The following is an 18,385-nucleotide window of genomic DNA, read 5'->3' as shown; positions in this document are numbered from 1 at the left end:
CAGTCCAAGCCTTAGACTCTCTGGTTAGTCAGCACCTTCCAGCCAGATCCTCAGAGGGTTTCTCAGAGGAAGGATAGGACCATTAGCCCTGTTGACATATGGGGAAACTGAGTCACAGAGTGGCATATTGACTTCCCCAAGGCCAGACCAGGACTCAGTATGAGAGGTGGAACTCGGGGTGCTAGCTCAGTGATTTGAGTATTGGCCTGCTAAACAGCATTGCAAGTTCAATCCTTGAGGGAGCGATTTGGGGCAAAAAATCTGTCTGGGGATTGGGCCTGCCTTGAATAGGGGGTTGGACTAGATGATCCTTCCAACCCTGATATTCTATGACTTGAAACCACAAATCCTTGATCACCCCCCATTTTTGGTAGGCCATGCTGCTGCCTTTCCTCCACACCTGCTAACCTGTTAGCTTGAAATCCCATGCTGGGAGAGGGATAAGTGAGTTCTACTGCCTCACCCCCATCAGTGACTAGTTACCTACCCAGGGTATCAGGGAGGTGGGAGTTGCTTGCTGGGGGGAGAGGATCTGGGGTGTGGGCTGAGCAGGCCAGTGGGAGGAGCCCAATGGGAAGCCCAGCCTAGGGAGAAGGGTTGAGCTGAGCTTTGGGATTGTATTGTTAATTTGTTTGTGTTAATAAAGCCAAACCCCCAGAGGGGTGAGTCTGGACTCTGCCATGTGAGGCCAGCATCTGAGAGCAGATTGGGCGGCTCTGACACCTGCTCCCATGTGGTGCATGCAGTGGGATTTAACCCTCTCTGCCAAAGAGGCACAAAGTTGGGGGGAGGGAGCGTGGCATGGAAGCTGGGCTGGAATGGCTGATGGCACAGGCCCAGAAGGTAGCCCAAGAGGCCCAGCAGCAGCTGCTCCAGATGCTTATTAACACATAGACCAGCTGGGCTGCCTCCAGTGCGGCCTCCCCAGGTCCCTTCATGCTGGTACCACCGGGCCCAGTGGAAGGAGTCTGTCCACTGGCCCTGGGGGATGCCCTGGCAGGTAAAGCCCTGCCCATTCGCCAGCTGGAGGCTGACATGTCACACACAGGGCTCCTGCCCCACCCTCCTTGCATGAGTGCTGTGGCCAGGGTTCAGGGATGACCCAGGCTGAGGAGAAAACCAAAGGGGCCCCAGGGCTGCGGGTGGGAGCTCTCGGGGGAGCGGCTGCTCTGTTTGGTCAAGGAAATGGGTGTAAAAGCAAGCGTGGAGACACCTGGGCTCGCTGAGGCCCTGGCCCAGACTAGGGGGAGCCGCCAGCCCCACCCGCTCATGCTCGGCCCTGGTCTGCGGGGAGCGGATCAGGGAGCTCCCCTCGCTAGGGGGACGTGGGGGGGCAGGATGCTGCCCTCTGGTGGTGGCTGCCAGCTGCAGGCCCCTTGGTGGGCATCGCCTGCACCAGACATGACCTACAGATGTGTCCCTGCGAGGTGGGTCTGCCCACACCTCACAGCAGCAGGGCCCAGGCAAGGGCTGCAAACTAGCCCCCAGCCCTCAGAAAGCCGTTGGTCGCAGCTGCCCGAGATGGCGCTACAACGGCTTTGCAATGCCATTCCAGTAGGAGGCGCACCAGCCTTTCCCTGCTGTCCCCAGGGACGCTCCCACCTCCACGTCTCCCAAGAGCCTTGTGGTGCTGGCGACCTGACCCAGTCAAGGGGCTCCAAGCACTTTACCAAAGTGGGGCTCATTATCCCATCAAACAGGTGGGGAAACTGAGGCCCAGCGAAGCAGCGACTGGGCCAGGCTCACACGCTGATGCTGCATCCGAGCCAGGACGGCGACTTCCAGTCAAATTGTACGACTAGTCTCAGACAATAACACTTACATGTTATCCAATAAGCATTTGTGCCGGAGACGCTTGTGTGCGCCACCAATCAGGCACCAGCCTCCGTGCCCAATCGCGGCTCATCGGCAGCGTGAATCTCCAATACACACCAAGATCAAAGCAGAGAGGTTTTTAAAAAACATGCAAAAAGGTCCAATGCGTTTACCCAGCAAATCCCGAGGTGTAACAGGGTTCGGCTCTGGGCTGTACTGCCCGCAGAGAAAGAAGCCGTTTGTCCCACGACCCCTCGGGTCTAAATAATTCACCGGGCCATAAGGAAAATATATGGGACGAGATGGTTTTCTGTGAATTCCTCAGCAATTTCCCCCAATCCTAAAAGCAGCCGGGCTAATCAACAGCTCCCTTTCCAGACAGGAACTCCTCCCCGCCCCTCGCCACGCTGGAGCCCACAGCACGGTGCCCTGGCAACCGCCCTGTGCATTCGGCCACACCCGTCCAGCGGCCTGGCTACGTGAGGAAGCTTTGCTGCTTTCGCTAGCCCGGGCTGGTTCCAGTGTCCAAACTCCCTCCTGGGGAGGCAGGTCTATTGGGCTAACGGTGTTAACGGCGGGATGGCGACTCCTGTACAGGAGGGGGCATAACCTGTAGCCGCTTAACGCACATTGCTACTGAAGCAGTAAAATAGTCACATTGCCTGCCCCACATAGTTCTACCAGTAAAACCCAGCTAAGGCCCTAACACAGACTGCTGACGCTGTGGTTCGCACGGGGGCAGTTTATTCTGGTTCCTGGGCCGGGATGGGGGCAGGAGGTGAGTCAGGTCTGCACTAGGGTTTGCAGCCAGGACTTGTCACTCATGTCTGCAAGCCCGGGTGTAAACGGGAACTAGCCCAGGGCAAAGGAGGGTGGTTGGTACCGGAAAAAGGGCTCGGGCAGCGGCTGGGCGCGTTTCCAGTCCAAGCGAGGAGTCAAGCCTGTTCGCCCACTAGGAGCAGCCAACTCAGCCCACGACGGCCACTGATGCTTGACTAGACACGCCACCCCCGGGCCCCGGCACTGTGCGTGAGGCAGCCAGAGGCAGCGCGCCACTCCCACAATGCTGCACCGCCGGCCATCGCACCCTGCAACCCAGGGGCGGGTTCCAGCCCTGCCCCGTGTTAAGCACCCTCCTGATTGCACGTCTTCTGCAGGAGCCACGCAAACCCAGCCCTTCGCCGGCCGGGGTGCAGCAGTTCCCAGGTTAATGAAAGCCGGGGGGGGGGGGGCAGGCCGGGGCTGGAGTGAGTGACAAGAGGAGAGGGGGAGGCTGGTTGAAGAGTTGTTTGCTCAGCCCATTGTTTGAACAGGTGGGGGGGGGGAGAGAGATGCAAACAGAAGTGTCGACTCCAACCGATCAGCTCCAACGTTGCTAATCCACTGGCCGCCGAACACAGGATTTCAGCAACTACCTTGCCCTAGGAGACATTCCTGCCATTGTCTCTGGTGCGCACAAACAGCTGCGCTGTGGGAACCGACTGCCCCAGCCGCACTCATCCTGGTCCTGTCTCATGTGCCTGGAATCTCAGGCCTCTGCAGCCCTTGTTAACAACACACAGGCCAACCTGATAAAACACTGGCAATAAGGAAGTGGAACAAAGAGCCCCCTTAGCAAACAAGACCCTTGCCAAAGCCTGGATCGCTATTGTCCACCAGCTGGGGGGATTGGATGGGGGAGGCAGAGTCCTCCCCCAGGAGCGAGGCCTCTGTTTGCCAGCCCTAAGGCTCAGCAGTGATGCGTTTCCCAGGGCTTTCAGCTGGGATCCTTGCTACATTCCCCTGCAGGGAGACGGGCGGCCTCGGGGATACTTACACAAAAGCGAGGGGAACCCCAGAGAGGCAGTAAAGGGGGTTGTGCCTTTTCCCTTTCGCTCCTTTGTGATGGACACATTCGGCCGAGCCCTGGGTCAGCCACACACGCTTGGTTTGCACGTTTGGAATCAGGACTGGTGACGCTGGGCTCCCTGGTTTGGCTGACGGCCCCGGCAGAGGGGTCTGGGTGCTCTCTCAGTGAAAATCGAACCCATCAAAAAGCACTGGTCTAGCTCCTAGGCTGAGGGCCGGATCCCTAACAGAGGGCGCAGCCAGGACACTTGGCAGCTCAGTGACAGTGCTTCCAATCCAGTCCAGAACAAAGCTGTAACCTCCCTTTCCCAGGCCTTGGAAGCTACGGCAAGGGGTTGGCCTGCCACGAGGCTGTCTGCTGCGGGGAGAGGGCTGCTCTTCCTGGACCTCGCCTCTGGAGGAACCGGGTAATTGGGCCACACTAAAGAGTCAGACATCAAGGCTCCCATGCATTGGTAGCCCACCGGCTTCTACTGGGGAGCCTGGCTCTCAGGGATGCTCTTTCCTGGCGTCCCACTCCAGGGCTCCACAAGAAGCCAGTGAGCTGCCGACGTTCATGGCACTGGCCGTGGGGAGTCACCAGCCCTGCCGGGAGGAGACCAACCCTGATGGTGACTTTACGCCCTGGCAAACCCTCCTAGTTGGCAGAACTGTCGGACGAGCGCCTGGGGCGTGCCAGTCACCAACGCCCCATACTGGCAGCAGCCGTCGGTCGAGAGCCCAAATAAGGCAGAACCACAAAGGGTGTAAAGAAGCTGAGGGGCAAAAAGGGAGTTGCTGACAGTTGAGCAGGTTGAAACGCCGGCCCAGTGCCCCTGGTTTCGGTCGCAGCGTTACCTGCAGTGTCACTCCGACTTGGTGGCTCACTTTTGTTGCCATTTATTCACGCCTCACCCTAAAGGCACTGGGCGGCCAGCGGTGCGTGATTGGGGTATGAGTCTGGGTTAACTCTGCAGTGAAGCCGGCCCCTGAAGGAAACCAGTCCAATGGCATTTGAAATTTCCTGCATGAGTACATGTGGGTCCCACGTTTGGCAGAGAGGTTTGGAGCTGAGTCCTTCAGCAAATCGGTCCCTTCGACTCTCCGTTTCTCCCCGCCCCAGCCTGAATCGCACCTACAGTCTTCCTCGCACAAACTCTTAACCAGACTCAGGCTCTGGAGTAGCCATAGGGGTTGGAAACTGGCTGAATGACATGAGCGGAGGAGAGATGGCTCTGAAGTCCCCCACTAGTCTGGCCAGGGGCGGCTCTAGGAATCCAGCTGCCCCAAGCAGGGCGGCACGCCGCAGGGGGCGTGCTGCCGGGCGCCGGTCCCGCGGCTCCGGGGGATCTGTCGCAGACGTGCCTGCGGAAGGTGCGCTGGTCCCGCTGCTCGGGTGGACCATCCGCAGGCACATCTGCGGGAGGTCCACCCAAGCCGCGGGACCAGCGAACCCTCCGCAGTCATGCCTGCGGGAGGTCAGCTGTCCCACGGCTCCGGTGGACCTCCCGCAGGCATGACTGCGGAAGGTCCGCCGGAGCCGCCTGCCGCCCTGCCGGCAAAATTCCACCCCACGCGCGCGCTTGGTGCGCTGGGGTCTAGAGCCGGCCCTGAGTCTGGCATCAGGATCAGCCTCTTTCATACCTTCCTTCACGGTTTGGATGAGGGAGGAAACACTTGACTGAAGTTTGAAGCTACTAATTTGGGAGGGGCTGGCACGCAGAGGCATGAGAAAAGAGCTGCTTAGTGTGGCAGGGCAGAGCTTCGGCTGAAGAGACCCGGGGGTTATCATGGGCAGACAGTGATGCAGCAAGTTCATAACATCAGATGCCTTTGGAGAAAAAAAGGGAATGCAATTTCAGGCACCACATCAGTGAGCAGGGAGGCTGCAGCCCCTCTGTGCAATGCTGGTGTGACCACACATGGGGTATTGCACAGTTCCAGTCAACAACCAGGAAGATATTGACATAGAGGAACTTGGCAGAAGGGGGAAAAAAGAATCAGTCTCCGCTGGGTTAATTCATGAGGAGAGCTCAGAAGTGTGAGATGGGCCTAGCTGGGACATCTAATGGCCAAGGAGGCATGTGATGATCCTACAAATACCTACAGGGTATAAACCTGAAAGAGAAATGACTTGTGATATATGAGGCAAGGGAGCATGGAGCTAGAATGCATTATAAAGTTACCAAGTAGAGAATCCCGAGGAATGATAAGTTCCTAAACTATCTTCAGAAATTCTGCAGGCCTGGCCCAGAATCATTTACTTCTGGCAAGCTGGTGGGAGGTGCCCTATTAGATTTTACATTTGTTGTCATTATCACCCTTTTTATTTTGTTCATACGTTCCAGAGCCAAATATCCTAAGAAAAAAAATAGATGTACACATTTAGTATCTTACATCAATGGAAATTGACATAACTTGATGATCCATGAGCCTGACTTACGAGGAGAGGCTGAGGGAACTGGGGTTATTTAGTTTGCAGACGAGAAGAGTGAGGGGGGATTTGATAGCAGCCTTCAACTACCTGAAGGGGGGTTCCAAAGAGGATGGAGCTCGGCTGTTCTCAGTGGTGGCACATGACAGAACAAGGAGCAATGGTCTCAAGTTGCAGTGGGGGAGGCCTAGGTTAGATATTAGGAAACACTATTTCACTAGGAGGGTGGTGAAGCACTGGAATGGGTTACCTAGGGAGGTGGTGGAATCTCCTTCCTTAGAGGTTTTTAAGGCCCAACTTGACAAAGCCCTGGCTGGGATGATTTAGTTGGGAATTGGTCCTGCTTTGAGCAGGGGGTTGGACTAGATGACCTCCTGAGGTCCCTTCCAACCCTGACATTCTATGATCCTATGATCCACTCATGAGATTCTCTGGTCCAGTCCATTTCCCACTTGATCTTAGCTCATCCTTCCCCCCTGGAGATATGCTTAAGAATGACGTGATATAACCTGGACACTCTTTAATTCATAAGGAAAAGTTGATATTCTAGGAGACTGAACTCAGAGTCGTTACAATTTTGACCTCTTTGCCTGCCATTCCTTATTTGTAAGTGTCTGAATGAGGCCTGGCTTTGGTTCAAGGAAGTATTTTATGATGCCTTAAAGGATATACATGTTGCCTCATCACAAATATCCTGGCTTGTCATAATGCCAACTCTGGCCACAGTTGACAGATTAGTTGTAAGGGGAGCGGATTGTTGGCAAGTAGCCAAGGAGGACATTCCTTGGGCTGCGTTAATATGCTTAAACATGACTTGAACATTTACAACCAAGCGGGTTTGGGCCTGGTTTTGCGTCTTTATGACTGATAAAGATGGTTTGAAAGATTTATGTAAAAATGGGGGGGGGGAGGGCTTTCTACTTGATCTACAACAGAAATTCAGGTCTAGCGCACACTGGAAGACTATGGTGGCTGATGGACTAGTGAAATGATGATACGACGGTACAAGAAAGTGAATTTTGAGTAACTGGGAGGGAAGGAATGTGCAGTCAAACGCTTTAGAACTCTGGTTTTGTTAAAACCTATTTAAGGTCAATACCTAAAGAACACTTGGGAGAAAGGACCTCTGCTACAAATTCAGCAGGTCCACCCCGTCAGTGAAGACAGGCATGCTAGCTCACAATACGCAGCTGCTGGGACTAGGGTTGCCAGGCGTCCGGTTTCTGACCGGAATGCACTGCTGACTGGGCCATTAAAAGTCTGGTCAGCAGCACAGTGAGGCTAAGACAGGCTAACCCTGCCTGGCCTGACTCCGCACAGCTCCCGGAAGTGGCTGGCGTGTCCCTGCAGCCCCTAGGCGCAGGTGCGATCAGGGAAGCTCCGCAGCCAATGGGAGCTGCAGTGGCGGTGCCTGCGGGCATGGGCAGCGTGTAGAGCCACCCAGTCACACCTCCACATAGGAATGGACGTGCTGGCTGCTTCCAGGAGCCTACCTTAGCCCTACTGCGCTGCTGACAGCTGCACCCCAACCCCCAGCCCTGACCCCCCCCTCCCAGAGTTGCAGTTTTGGTGGACTTTGCATAAAAGATGAGGATTATTTACCCTGAACCCACATCCCCTCCCACACCCCAACCCCCTGTCCCCGCCCTGAGTCCACTCCCTCACTCCAACCCCCTCAGCCCCAGCCCAAATCCCCCTTCTGTACCAACCCCCTTCCCCAGCCCTGTGCCCACTCCCTCACTCCAAAGCCCTGCCCGGAGCCCCCTCGTGCACCCCAAATCCCTCATCCCCTGCCCCATTCCAGAGCCTGCACCCCCAGCTGGAGCCATCACCACCTCCCATGCCCCAACCACCCCCTTCCCCAGCCCGGAGCCCCCTCCCACACCCTGAACCCCTCATTTCCGGCCCCGCCCCAGAGCCCACACCTCCACCCCAGTGAAAGTGAGTGAGGGCGAGAGAGAGCGAGGACAGAGCCTCAGAGAAGGGTCAGGGCCTCGGGGGAAGGGCAGGGCACGGTAGGGGAGAGGGCAAGGGTGTTTGGTTTTGTGCGATTAGAAAGTTGGCAATCCGAGCTGGAACATTTGCACAAGGCTCCTCCAAGCAAAACCAGGTTCTTGTTATTTCTAGAGACAAAAACCACCCACCCAGATTAACCCCTGCCTTTTATGCCCTCGTCACCCATCAGCCAGACAGAAACCCACATTCTGAGCCCCCTTTGCCAATCGCCTTTAAGGAGCTAATGCCACATTAAAGCTGTAGATATGGCACAACTAAGCTGAATATTATTCAGTTTAGAGATTGTGCTTTGTATGTTTATAAAGCACCAGCAAATCTTGAGTACTGGTAAATAATCCTCATCTTTTATGCAACATTCACCAAAACTGCAACTGCGTAGGCCAGAAGCAGCACCTTAAAGACTCTATCCAAACCTGGTGGAAGAGACGCACTTTAAGGTTCAGTTTTGGTGTTATTGTACTGAATAAAAAAACCCCCAATGTCTAATATTTGAAAGTCTGGTTTTTAAAGCTTCTGTGTTCACCTAGTTTTCTTACCCTTCAGACACAGAGACATTAGTAACATTAACTTCAGTTTAAAGAACTCTGTCTATGAATTAAACAAAGGTCCCACTCCCAGATTACTGACAAGAAAGGGTTGAAATCTTCCCCCGCTGTGGAACACCACAACCATATGCAGTCAAAGCTCTGCGGCTTCCTTATGCTGCATGAAAGAACATAAGAACGGCCATACTGGAAGGTCCATCTAGCCTGGTGCACTGACCACTGCCAGGTGCCCCAGAGGGAATGAACAGAACAGGAATGAATTTATCTAGTTCTTCTTTTAACCCTATTATAGTCTTGGCCTTTCTGGGTGCTGGCTGGTGTGTCTTGCCCACATGCTCAGGGTTTAACTGATCGTCATATTTGGGGTCAGGAAGGAATTTTCCTCCAGGGCAGATTGGCAGAGGCCCTGGAGGTTTTTCGCCTTCCTCTGCAGCATGGGGCACGGGTCACTTGCTGGAGGATTCTCTGCAGCTTGAGGTCTTCAAACCACAATTTGAGGACTTCAATAACTCAGACATAGGTTCGGGGTTTGTTACAGGAGTGGGTGGGTGAGATTCTGTGGCCTGCATTGTGCAGGTCAGACTAGATGATCATAATGGTCCCTTCTGACCTTAAAAGTCTTTGAGTCTATAACATCCTCAATCAACCTGTGGAACTCTTTGCCAATGTGTTGTGTGAAGAAATACTTCCTTTTGTTTGTTTTAAACCTGCTGCCTATTAATTTCATTGAGTGACCACTAGTTCTTGTGTTATGAGAAGGAGTAAGTAACACTTATTTACTTTCTCCACGCCAGGCATGATTTTATAGACCTCGATCATATCCCCCCTTAGTCGTCTCTTTTCCAAGCTGAAAAGTCCCAGTCTTATTAACCTCTTCTCATATGGAAGCTGTTCCATACCCCTAATCATTTTTGTTGCCCTTTTCTGAATGTTTTCCAATTCCAATTCATCTTTTTGAGATGAGGTGACCACACCTGCACCCAGTATTCAAGGTGCGGGTGTACCATGGATTTATATAGAGGCAATATATTTTCTGTCTAATTATCTATCCCTTTCTTAATGATGCCCAACATTGCTAGCTTTTTTGACTGCCGCTGCACATTGGGTGGATGTTTTCAGAGAACTATCCACAATGACTCCAAGATCTCTTTCTTGAGTGGTAACAGCTAATTTAGACCCCATCATTTTATACGTATAGTTGGGATTATGTTTTCCAATGTGCATCACTTTGCATTGATCAACATTGCAATTCATCTGCCATTTTGTTGCCCGGTCACCCAAGTTTTGTGAGATCCCTTTGTAGCTCTTCACAGTCTGCCTGGGACTTAACCATCTTGAGTAGTTTTGTATCATCTGCAAATTTTGCCACCTCACTGTTTACCCCTTTTCCCAGATCATTTCTGTCTAAGCCATATAAGCTATCCACTCTCTCTCTCTCTCTCTTTTTAATTATAAGTCCATTGGCTTCTTCTAGTCTTTGCCTACGACTTAACAATATTGTTGACAATTCACGGTTCTTTAGGGTAGGGTAAATTTGGTGAAGAGTAATTAAATATGAAACTAGTAAATAATTTCGCCTGTATTAAGTAGTGATATAGCAGCTTTCGGCTAATGAGAATTCACACCACTTATAGATTCAAGAGCAGACAATCCAATAAGCATCACTCGTAAAGCAGCAGCATTCTCTTTAATATTAATCAAACCACCAACAAATTCTGTCAAAAACTACATCACAAATATATATACAATTTCAAAAGAATATTACAACTTTTTTTTAGGAAAATATAGCATATTTTTCTATATGATACAAAAACCATGCATCTTTAAGTCATTGCTTTCAAAGACCACACAGGTGAAATACAGAAAGAAACATTTTCCTTGGGCAGTACGACAGCTGAATGACTGTCTCAGATACGGGGAGGATCAGAGAGGGTCGCTTGGTCTGTTTTCTACCAAGATCCATATCAAGACAGACCATTACATAACTAGAGCACATACCAAGAGGAAAGATTTGAAACGGGATTTTTAAATGGGTTGTTTCTGAGAGATCAAGATTTGGCTAGTAACAACCAGGAAGCTTCAGAGGGCCTCTGTGTTTAAAAAAAAAAAAAAAGGATAAAGGGAAACGCACATAGGTCTGATGTCAGTGAATCTTTTAAAAACAAAAACCAACAAACCCTGGGTTATGTATGTAGTGCCCATAGAAGCAAAGAACGTAACACTGGTTAGAGTCAAGCATAACATAGGCAGTTAATATAAGTTTCCTCCTCACAGCTCTAGCAATGCACCTCATCCTCCTGGTGCCAAAACCCTTGCCAATGAACCCAGGATTCTAGAGTTTGTGCCCTCTAGATTTCAAAGGAAAACAACATTCAAAGCACAAAACCAAGCCAGCTTTAAAGAACAGGGAGGGTTTGCAGAGGGGCAAGGTCTTTCAGCATTTGCTGGGGAGCTGGTGCTAGCTGAAGGTTAAGGATGGGATTGGACTGATTTGCATGACCTGGGAATCACAGCATCTAGGCAGGATGTGTGTAGAGTTTTGTAATTATGCACTTGTAGTTGGGAGAACACGTCCCCTAAACAGAAAGGCAAACACACACATATATATATATATATTTATAAATAAAATACAATAAAAGAAAAACACTTAAAACAGTGTTATTCATTATAAATAAAGCAGTCCACGACGAGACCCTGCTAACATGGCAGATTACAACACTCTCTTCCTTGAGTAGAAGCCCTACCCCCCAAATCTGACTCTTTCAAAGCAGTTTATGTCCCAAGGGCTCATACGAACCTGCCTTGGTTTCCTGCGCCAAACTACCAAACTCTTACAGCAGAGTTTCCTGAATCTCTCTGTCAAAGCATTTAATATGCTAGTTCTCTTAACAGGCAACTTTCGTAACCTAACGAGATCGGCCATTGCACTCAATAGATCACACTAGACGACGGGAGTCTGCCTTCCTCGGATGCTAATTAGGTCTCACAAACATGCAGACTAATCCATTATCACATACTATACACCTGGACAGCAGGAATAGAGAACTTGTGTACACATCTGGTGCAACCCCCTCTCCCAGCCATCAAGCAAATACAGCATCAACTAGTTTCCTACTGCAATAAACTCTTGCATAGTGACCCAGATCAAACCCAGTAAGTTCTCATTTAAGGGCTGTATTTATAAAATATACAATATATATCCTATATTATATATAATATTTTCACATACGGGATATACGCATGCCGCATTTGACATTTGTTGCAATAGTTAGAAAAGTACAGAGCCAGTCTTTATGATACACATCTCTTACTCCGTGTGGTACAATAGGACCTCAGAGTTACAAACACCTTGGGAATGGAAGTTGTTCGTAACTGTGAAATGTTCGTAACTCTGAATGAAACGTTATGGTTGTTCTTTCAAAAGTTTACAACTGAACGTTGACTTTGGAGTTTTAGTGTGCAGAAGAAACACACTGCTTTCCCTTTAATAGATTATGTTTAATGCAGTACAGTGCGGTATTTGCTCTTTTGAGGGTCTCTGCTGCTGCCTGATGGTGTACTTCTGGTTCCAAACGAGGTGTGTGGTTGACGGGTCAGTTCGTAACTCTGGTGTTTGTAACTGAGGTTCTCCTGTTCAGTGCACCTGTAGCCACCACCTCATTTCTTCTGTAAGTGGTTTGTGATTCAAATAGGGCAGCTTTGCGTCCCACCCTCCCCTCGGGGCGTTTCTCGCTAGGAAAATATTCATTCCATTAAAAGGAGACTGCACATGTGTCGCCTCAGGGCGGCAGTAATAGTGATTTATGTGCCTCATTCCTTGGGTTATAGGCTCTGACTTTTGGATAGAGTGTTTTACAAGTGAAAGTTTGTTTTATTTACTCTGATTAAATTTGAAAAAAAAAATGTGCAGTTAACATCGCAACACCTACATCACGCTCCAGCTGCTATGTCTGAGATACAGGCAGATTTCTTCATACACAGCCATTGTCTGAGCTGTGGTTTGTCGGACACCGTTTGCGACAGCACCGGGCTCAATTTTCTAAAGCAACACCTCCAGGCTCTTATTTAATAGGCGAGGAGAGCGTTATTACACAAACAATACGTTTTTCCCTTTTTCTCAAACCATGGAGTTAAAATACCATTCAGTCCCTGGGAGATCCATTGCAAAGGATTGAACGTTACCTTTGTAAGCGAACAAACAGGCAGGGCTAACGCATCACAAAACGTTCATTATACTTTAGTTTAAATCATTTGTGCTAACAGTGCATCATATTTTAGGAATGTGAGCCTTACCCCAGATCTGCCTCTGCTAACCAGGGTTATGTTTAGAAATATGCAACTACCAGCACTACTGAATATTTTACCTCTACCTCGATATAACGCTGTCCCTGGGAGCCCAAAAAAAATCTTACCGCGTTATAGGTGAAACCGTGTTATATTGAACTTGCTTTGATCCATCAGAGTGCGCAGACCCGCCCCCCCAGAGCACTGCTTTACCTCGTTATAGCCAAATTTGTGTTATATCGGGTGGCGTTATATCGAGGTAAGCGGTGTATCTCGTGAGGGGATTAGAAAAGTACCAACCACTGGAGATTCTACTGTAAATTGAACAGGTCCATTCTGAGGCAACCGGAAATTAAGCTAGTGGAATTAGTGGCAACTAAGTACTAATATGCCGTAGAAACTGAAGCAGTTGGACATTTCAGAGTGACAAGTATCGGAGGGGTAGCCATGTTTGTCGCTTTTTACAGATCCAGACTAAGAGTCTTGTGGCATCTTATAGACTAACAGACGTATTGGAGCAAAAGCTTTCGTGGGTGAATACCCACTTCGTCAGATGCATGTCACCCACGAAAGCTTATGCTCCAATACGTCTGTTGGTCTACAAAGGTGTCAAAGGACTCTGTCACTTATTTCAGAGTGAGTTCACTTTGCCCTGCTGGCATTTACTCTTGGTTTATCAATCCCAAGGTGCGCATGCATGAGCAGGCTTAAGATGTAAATTTAGAAAATTCAGCCCGATTTACCTGCAGCGAAATTTAAAACATGCACAAGAATGCAAAACAACTGGCTAATAAGAGACAGTTATATACTCGCTGCCAATAACTCTTCTGAATTTAGCAGCCTTTTTTGGTTGAGAGCCTTTAACAAGAATAACGAATACGTTCAGATAAATCACTATGTGCTGACGAGCTTGGATAAACAATGCTCAGACTCCAGGCTGTTCACAAATTATTCATGTAGATTATTCCTTATGTATATTATATAGCTGGTCCCACAAGTCATGTGGAATACTTTCTGTTCCCCAATTAGATGACGAATACTTTTAAATTCAACAAATAGTGACCTTCCAGTAAGAATGTTCAGATAAATCATTCCTGTTAAAAGGCATGAAAGTTTGGGGAATGATGAAATTTTCTCTGAACATTAGAGGTTTTCCAATACTTGGAGATAACTAAAAATATGATTAGTAGTATTACTACTCGACCAGCTGTACCATTCGTATAAACAGATCGGCTGGGGTTCATTATGTTGAGGTTCCATTACCAAATCTCTTTCCATCAGGAGAGCCTGAAACAACAGCATTCGAATGTAGTCAGGCAAATCAGCCGTAAAAATATTGCAACAAATGCCAGTGACACGGCAGCTCTATAGGGTGGCTATAATCTGCTATGAACTTCAGAACCACTCGGGTTGGATCCACTCTAAAATCTGCACGCTCAACATCAATGCTCCTTTGCAGAAGTGCTTCTCATGCTGGTAATAGCCATGGAAAACACACTACATATTCCCCATTGTTGTTCTTTATATTATTACAAAACTTTATACAAAACCAGGCTAATTCCACAGGGGGTGGAAAAAACAAAGGAATTTCTCCAGGCATAAATAATATAAAAAGGCAAACATTTGAAACAAGATACATTCATGACACTACTACAAAAAATAAATAGTGACTCTCTCTGTTATAATTAACACCCCGTCCATCAGTCCTTGTCAGTGACTCTGCTGTGCAGTTACTGGCTGTGAGTGGGGAAAAACGGGTTGCTGCTTCTTCAGGTTTCCTGCGTGTGGAGCTGTCGAAGGTCCCCGGAGCTGTTTAAAGTGACACCAGGTGAATTCCATCCTGATTTTTCATTACAGTCCTTTGAAACAGGCTGCAGAATAAGAGGGCTCCAGCTCAAAATATGATTTGATGTTTCCGAATGTGCACAGATGTCACCTGCAAATCACGAGCAGTTTATATTAGCACGAAAATCGCTCCTTGCCCCTTCGCTATTTCAGCATACTTGCCCCACTTGTCTCCAAATGCAGATTAGTGAACTGGGTAAAACCTTTGCTTTCCACTAAAAGTGAAAATTAGTTTGGACGCTGTAAAGTGTTAAACCCTGGCAGGAATTGCTAATTTCCTAAGGCATTTCTCACGATACGTTCCCCTGTTCTCTAGGCCTTTTAATAATGTACTTCCAGTTATCACTAGATTTAGTGATCAGATTGTGGATAGTGGCTGTGCTACCTTGAGAGATTATGGGCAAAGCCCTCGTTTCAAATGGCAAGCTGCCTCTCTGATCTAAATAAAACATACAAATACATTATGACCCTAAGAACCTCTCAGTGCCAAGTGGTTCACCGTTGTGAACCAGGAACTCGTAACAGGCCTGACAAACTCATCACTCCTAGCACACCATTTTTATGATATTTATGAGGTTGTGAGGTTTCTAAGAAAAAGATTATGTCATACGGATCCTCATAATCATTGCCTGACGTATGCATGGATATTTAAGGAGCTGTGTATATGTACTGAAAATATAGGTTTTAAAGTCTGTCACCAACCGAAGAGAAAAACATTTCTTCCAGACAGGGAGTGAGATGAGTATCTCTCTGTCAAATGTAAGTTAAGTATTGTAAGCCAACACAATGGAAGACCTATTTACATACAGGATCAACAGGAAAAGAACAGAGGAAAAAAACAAGCAAATGGGGGTGGGGAGAGGGAGATTCTGCTGTCTCTAAGGTCAATGAGCTATAGGGATGTAAGCAGAAGGCAAGGAGACATCCCTTTACCCTGCACCTGAGGAAGTAAAGGGACAGCATGGTTACATTCATGCAAGTAGGATCTCAACCAGGCTTGGCCGAAACGCTGCGAAAGACATCTGGGGTGAGACAAACGGCCTTAGACAGAAGGTTAGACTGTTAAATTTAATCTCTAGAAAGCGTGTTATCAGTGGCACAGGAACACTTTGAATAGTGGGGTGCTGAAAGCCAGCCCCCATACCGCTGTCCGTCCCCCCCACCCTCTCTAGTTCCTGCGTCTATGCATGTTATGCTTTTGTTTATATATAACTATTAGCATTAGCCTTATGCACTGTCTCTTGCATCTTAATCTTTGATAATAAATGTATGATTGTTTTCACTATAAATAGATCTCAGTGCTGTGACTTGAATCATACAAGCTGGAGCATACACTGTTCCCATGGGGAACAACATGTTAGTCCAACCTGTCTTTTCAGCTGGAAAGCTCAAAATCTCTCTTTTTGGGGCCAGCCAGGAGCTATAAAGGAATGCGTGAGGCTTTCAGCTCTTGCCGCCCCAAAGAACAAGACCGTTTATTCCTGAATTCCAGTTTCCCCGTTTGGTGCTTCCCCTAGCTAGCTCTGAATTAACACTCCACTTCCTGCAGGTACCTAGGCTTTCCCTAGAGGTCTCATATACATAATTACCCAGCCTGATTCTTCTTAGAATAGGAGATCTGATAAGAGCAATGCCTAAGGTGGTACTGGCAAAGATCATTAAAAAAACAGCATTCAAAATAAATCAGTCATCACATTATCTGGAGTAAGTGTACTGGAGGGGTTCCATTTAGAACACTCATCATTTAGGGCATGCACCTGGAAGGCATTTTAATATCTTCACTTCCATGGTCTTCAGGGGGAGCTGCAAGCTGATCAACACCTTGCAGACTCTGGCCTTCCTTTTCCGAGACTAATTGCTAGTTTCGGCGTAGTCAGATTAAGCACCCTACAGCTGTTGTACAATAAGCATGCAGCTTGGAAGCCAAGATTTATTCTCCCCCAATTTGGCATACCTTCTGGGTAATCTATGTTAATCTGATTCATATTTTCCTGACAGCAAGAATGCTGAGTAGATGGCTGCTCCACTTTCTCCTTGCTGTCTTCCTCCACCTCGACGCTGCGTTCTGGGACCGCGGAGGCTAAACACATGGCTACCATCACATGATTCATCGGTTTCATCTCTAAACTGTCCTGCTGATAAGGTGCTACTATGGGCACCACAGGTAGCGTGTTGCTGCTAAAAGTGCCATTGGTTTTGGTGAAACACCTGTGAATTTAAACCAAAATAAAGAATCACTCAGAGTCCTGATCTCTCCAGATTCTTTGTTCTAGCACAGAGGTGGGCAAATGACAGCCCGCAGGCCACATCCGGCGTGCAGGACCCTCCTGCCTGGCCCCTGAGCTCCTGTCCCAGGAGGCTGGCCCCCCAGCCCCTCCCCAGCAGCTTCAGCTCACTGTGCTGCCAGCGCAACGCTCTGGGCCGTGGGGCTGCGAGCTCTTGCCCAGCAGCGCAGCTGCAGAGCCGGCCTGACCTGGTGCTCTGAGTGGTGCGGCTGTAGCGCCGCCAGCCACCGGTGCTCCAGGCAGTGCAGTAAGGGGTCAGGGAGCAGGGGGGGTTAGATAGAGGGCAGGGAAGTTCGAGGTGGTGATCAGGGGGCGGGGGTGTGGATAGGGGGGTTGGGGCGGTCAGAGGGCAGGGAACAGGGGGGTTGAATGGGAGCAGGAGTCGGGGGGGCAGTCAGGGAAAAGAGGTGGTTGGATAGGGCAGGGGTGCCGGGGGAGCAGCCAGGAAGGAGAGGAGGGGTTGGTGGAGGGCAGGATGGGGCAGAGGTCCTTGGGGGGCCATGAGGGAACGGGGAGGTTGGATGGGGCAGGAGTCCCGGGGGGGGGCATCAGGGGGCGAGAAGCAGAGTGGGGCAGATAGGGGGTGGGGACCAGGCCAGGCACAGCCTCCCCTAACCGGCCCTCCATACTATTTCAGAAACCTGATGTGGCCCTCAGGCCAAAATGTTTGCCTGCCCGTTCTAGGAACTAAAAGTGATTTAAGAAGCTTTTGAAAACTTCATCATGTAAATCTCAATTATTTAACCCAGTAAATACAGTAGAGCTGGTGGCAAAAATTACAATTATTCTGTCCGATAAATTCAGACTTTTTGGGGGAAAATATATCCACAATTCAATATTGTTTGCCCTGCTCGCCAGATGGCTGAAAAACATTCAGAGAATCATTTGTTTAGCATTCCCCCCCCCGCCATCTATTGTCAATTGCAAACACATTCCTTCATTGGGTCAGCTCTGTAATACAGATTTTAAATGCCATGACACAGGGCTTAAGTTACGAATCCAACGAGCAAACAGAGCAGCTTATGTTAAAAATAGGCATTGCTAAGCTAGTTAGCGCAAACAGAGGAACTACATACAACCAACTGCAGCATTTTAAGTGTAAAAAACTTAATAGTAACTTTTCAATTTATACAAAAAATAATCTCGAAGACACTCATTCTGGACTCTCAAACTGAAGGCAAGCTGGGAAGTCAATCTTTACAGCTGAGCTACTTAATTTTTAAACAGAAAGACGTTTATGAAGGGCTTTTGCTGTAGATATACGCCTAGCATTATCTCATCCTAAGTAGGGAAAATGCCAAGAATGTTTTAGTTTCTCAAGTTCTGGGCACAGC

At 48.9% G+C, this 18,385-nt stretch overlaps 1 protein-coding gene across 2 annotated transcripts in view; it reads right to left on the bottom strand.

The window, feature by feature from the left end:
• Positions 1-10,737: 10,737 nt before the first annotated feature.
• CDON (cell adhesion associated, oncogene regulated) overlaps positions 10,738-18,385 on the bottom strand; it is a 93,393-nt gene continuing 85,745 nt past the window's right edge. For both annotated transcript variants that reach the window (XM_044997127.1, XM_044997129.1), the window contains exons 19-20: positions 16,721-16,974; positions 10,738-14,857 (exon numbers count right to left, since the gene is read on the bottom strand). In XM_044997127.1, coding sequence (XP_044853062.1) covers positions 14,691-14,857; positions 16,721-16,974 — 421 coding nt within the window. In that variant the 3' untranslated portion in view covers positions 10,738-14,690. The remainder of the gene's footprint in view (positions 14,858-16,720; positions 16,975-18,385) is intronic.

The sequence above is a fragment of the Mauremys mutica genome, chromosome 22 (assembly GCF_020497125.1).
Source record: "Mauremys mutica isolate MM-2020 ecotype Southern chromosome 22, ASM2049712v1, whole genome shotgun sequence".
Classification (NCBI taxonomy): Eukaryota; Metazoa; Chordata; order Testudines; family Geoemydidae; genus Mauremys; species Mauremys mutica.
Note: the sequence above shows the minus strand (reverse complement) of the source record. Positions and strands in the feature narration are given on the sequence as shown.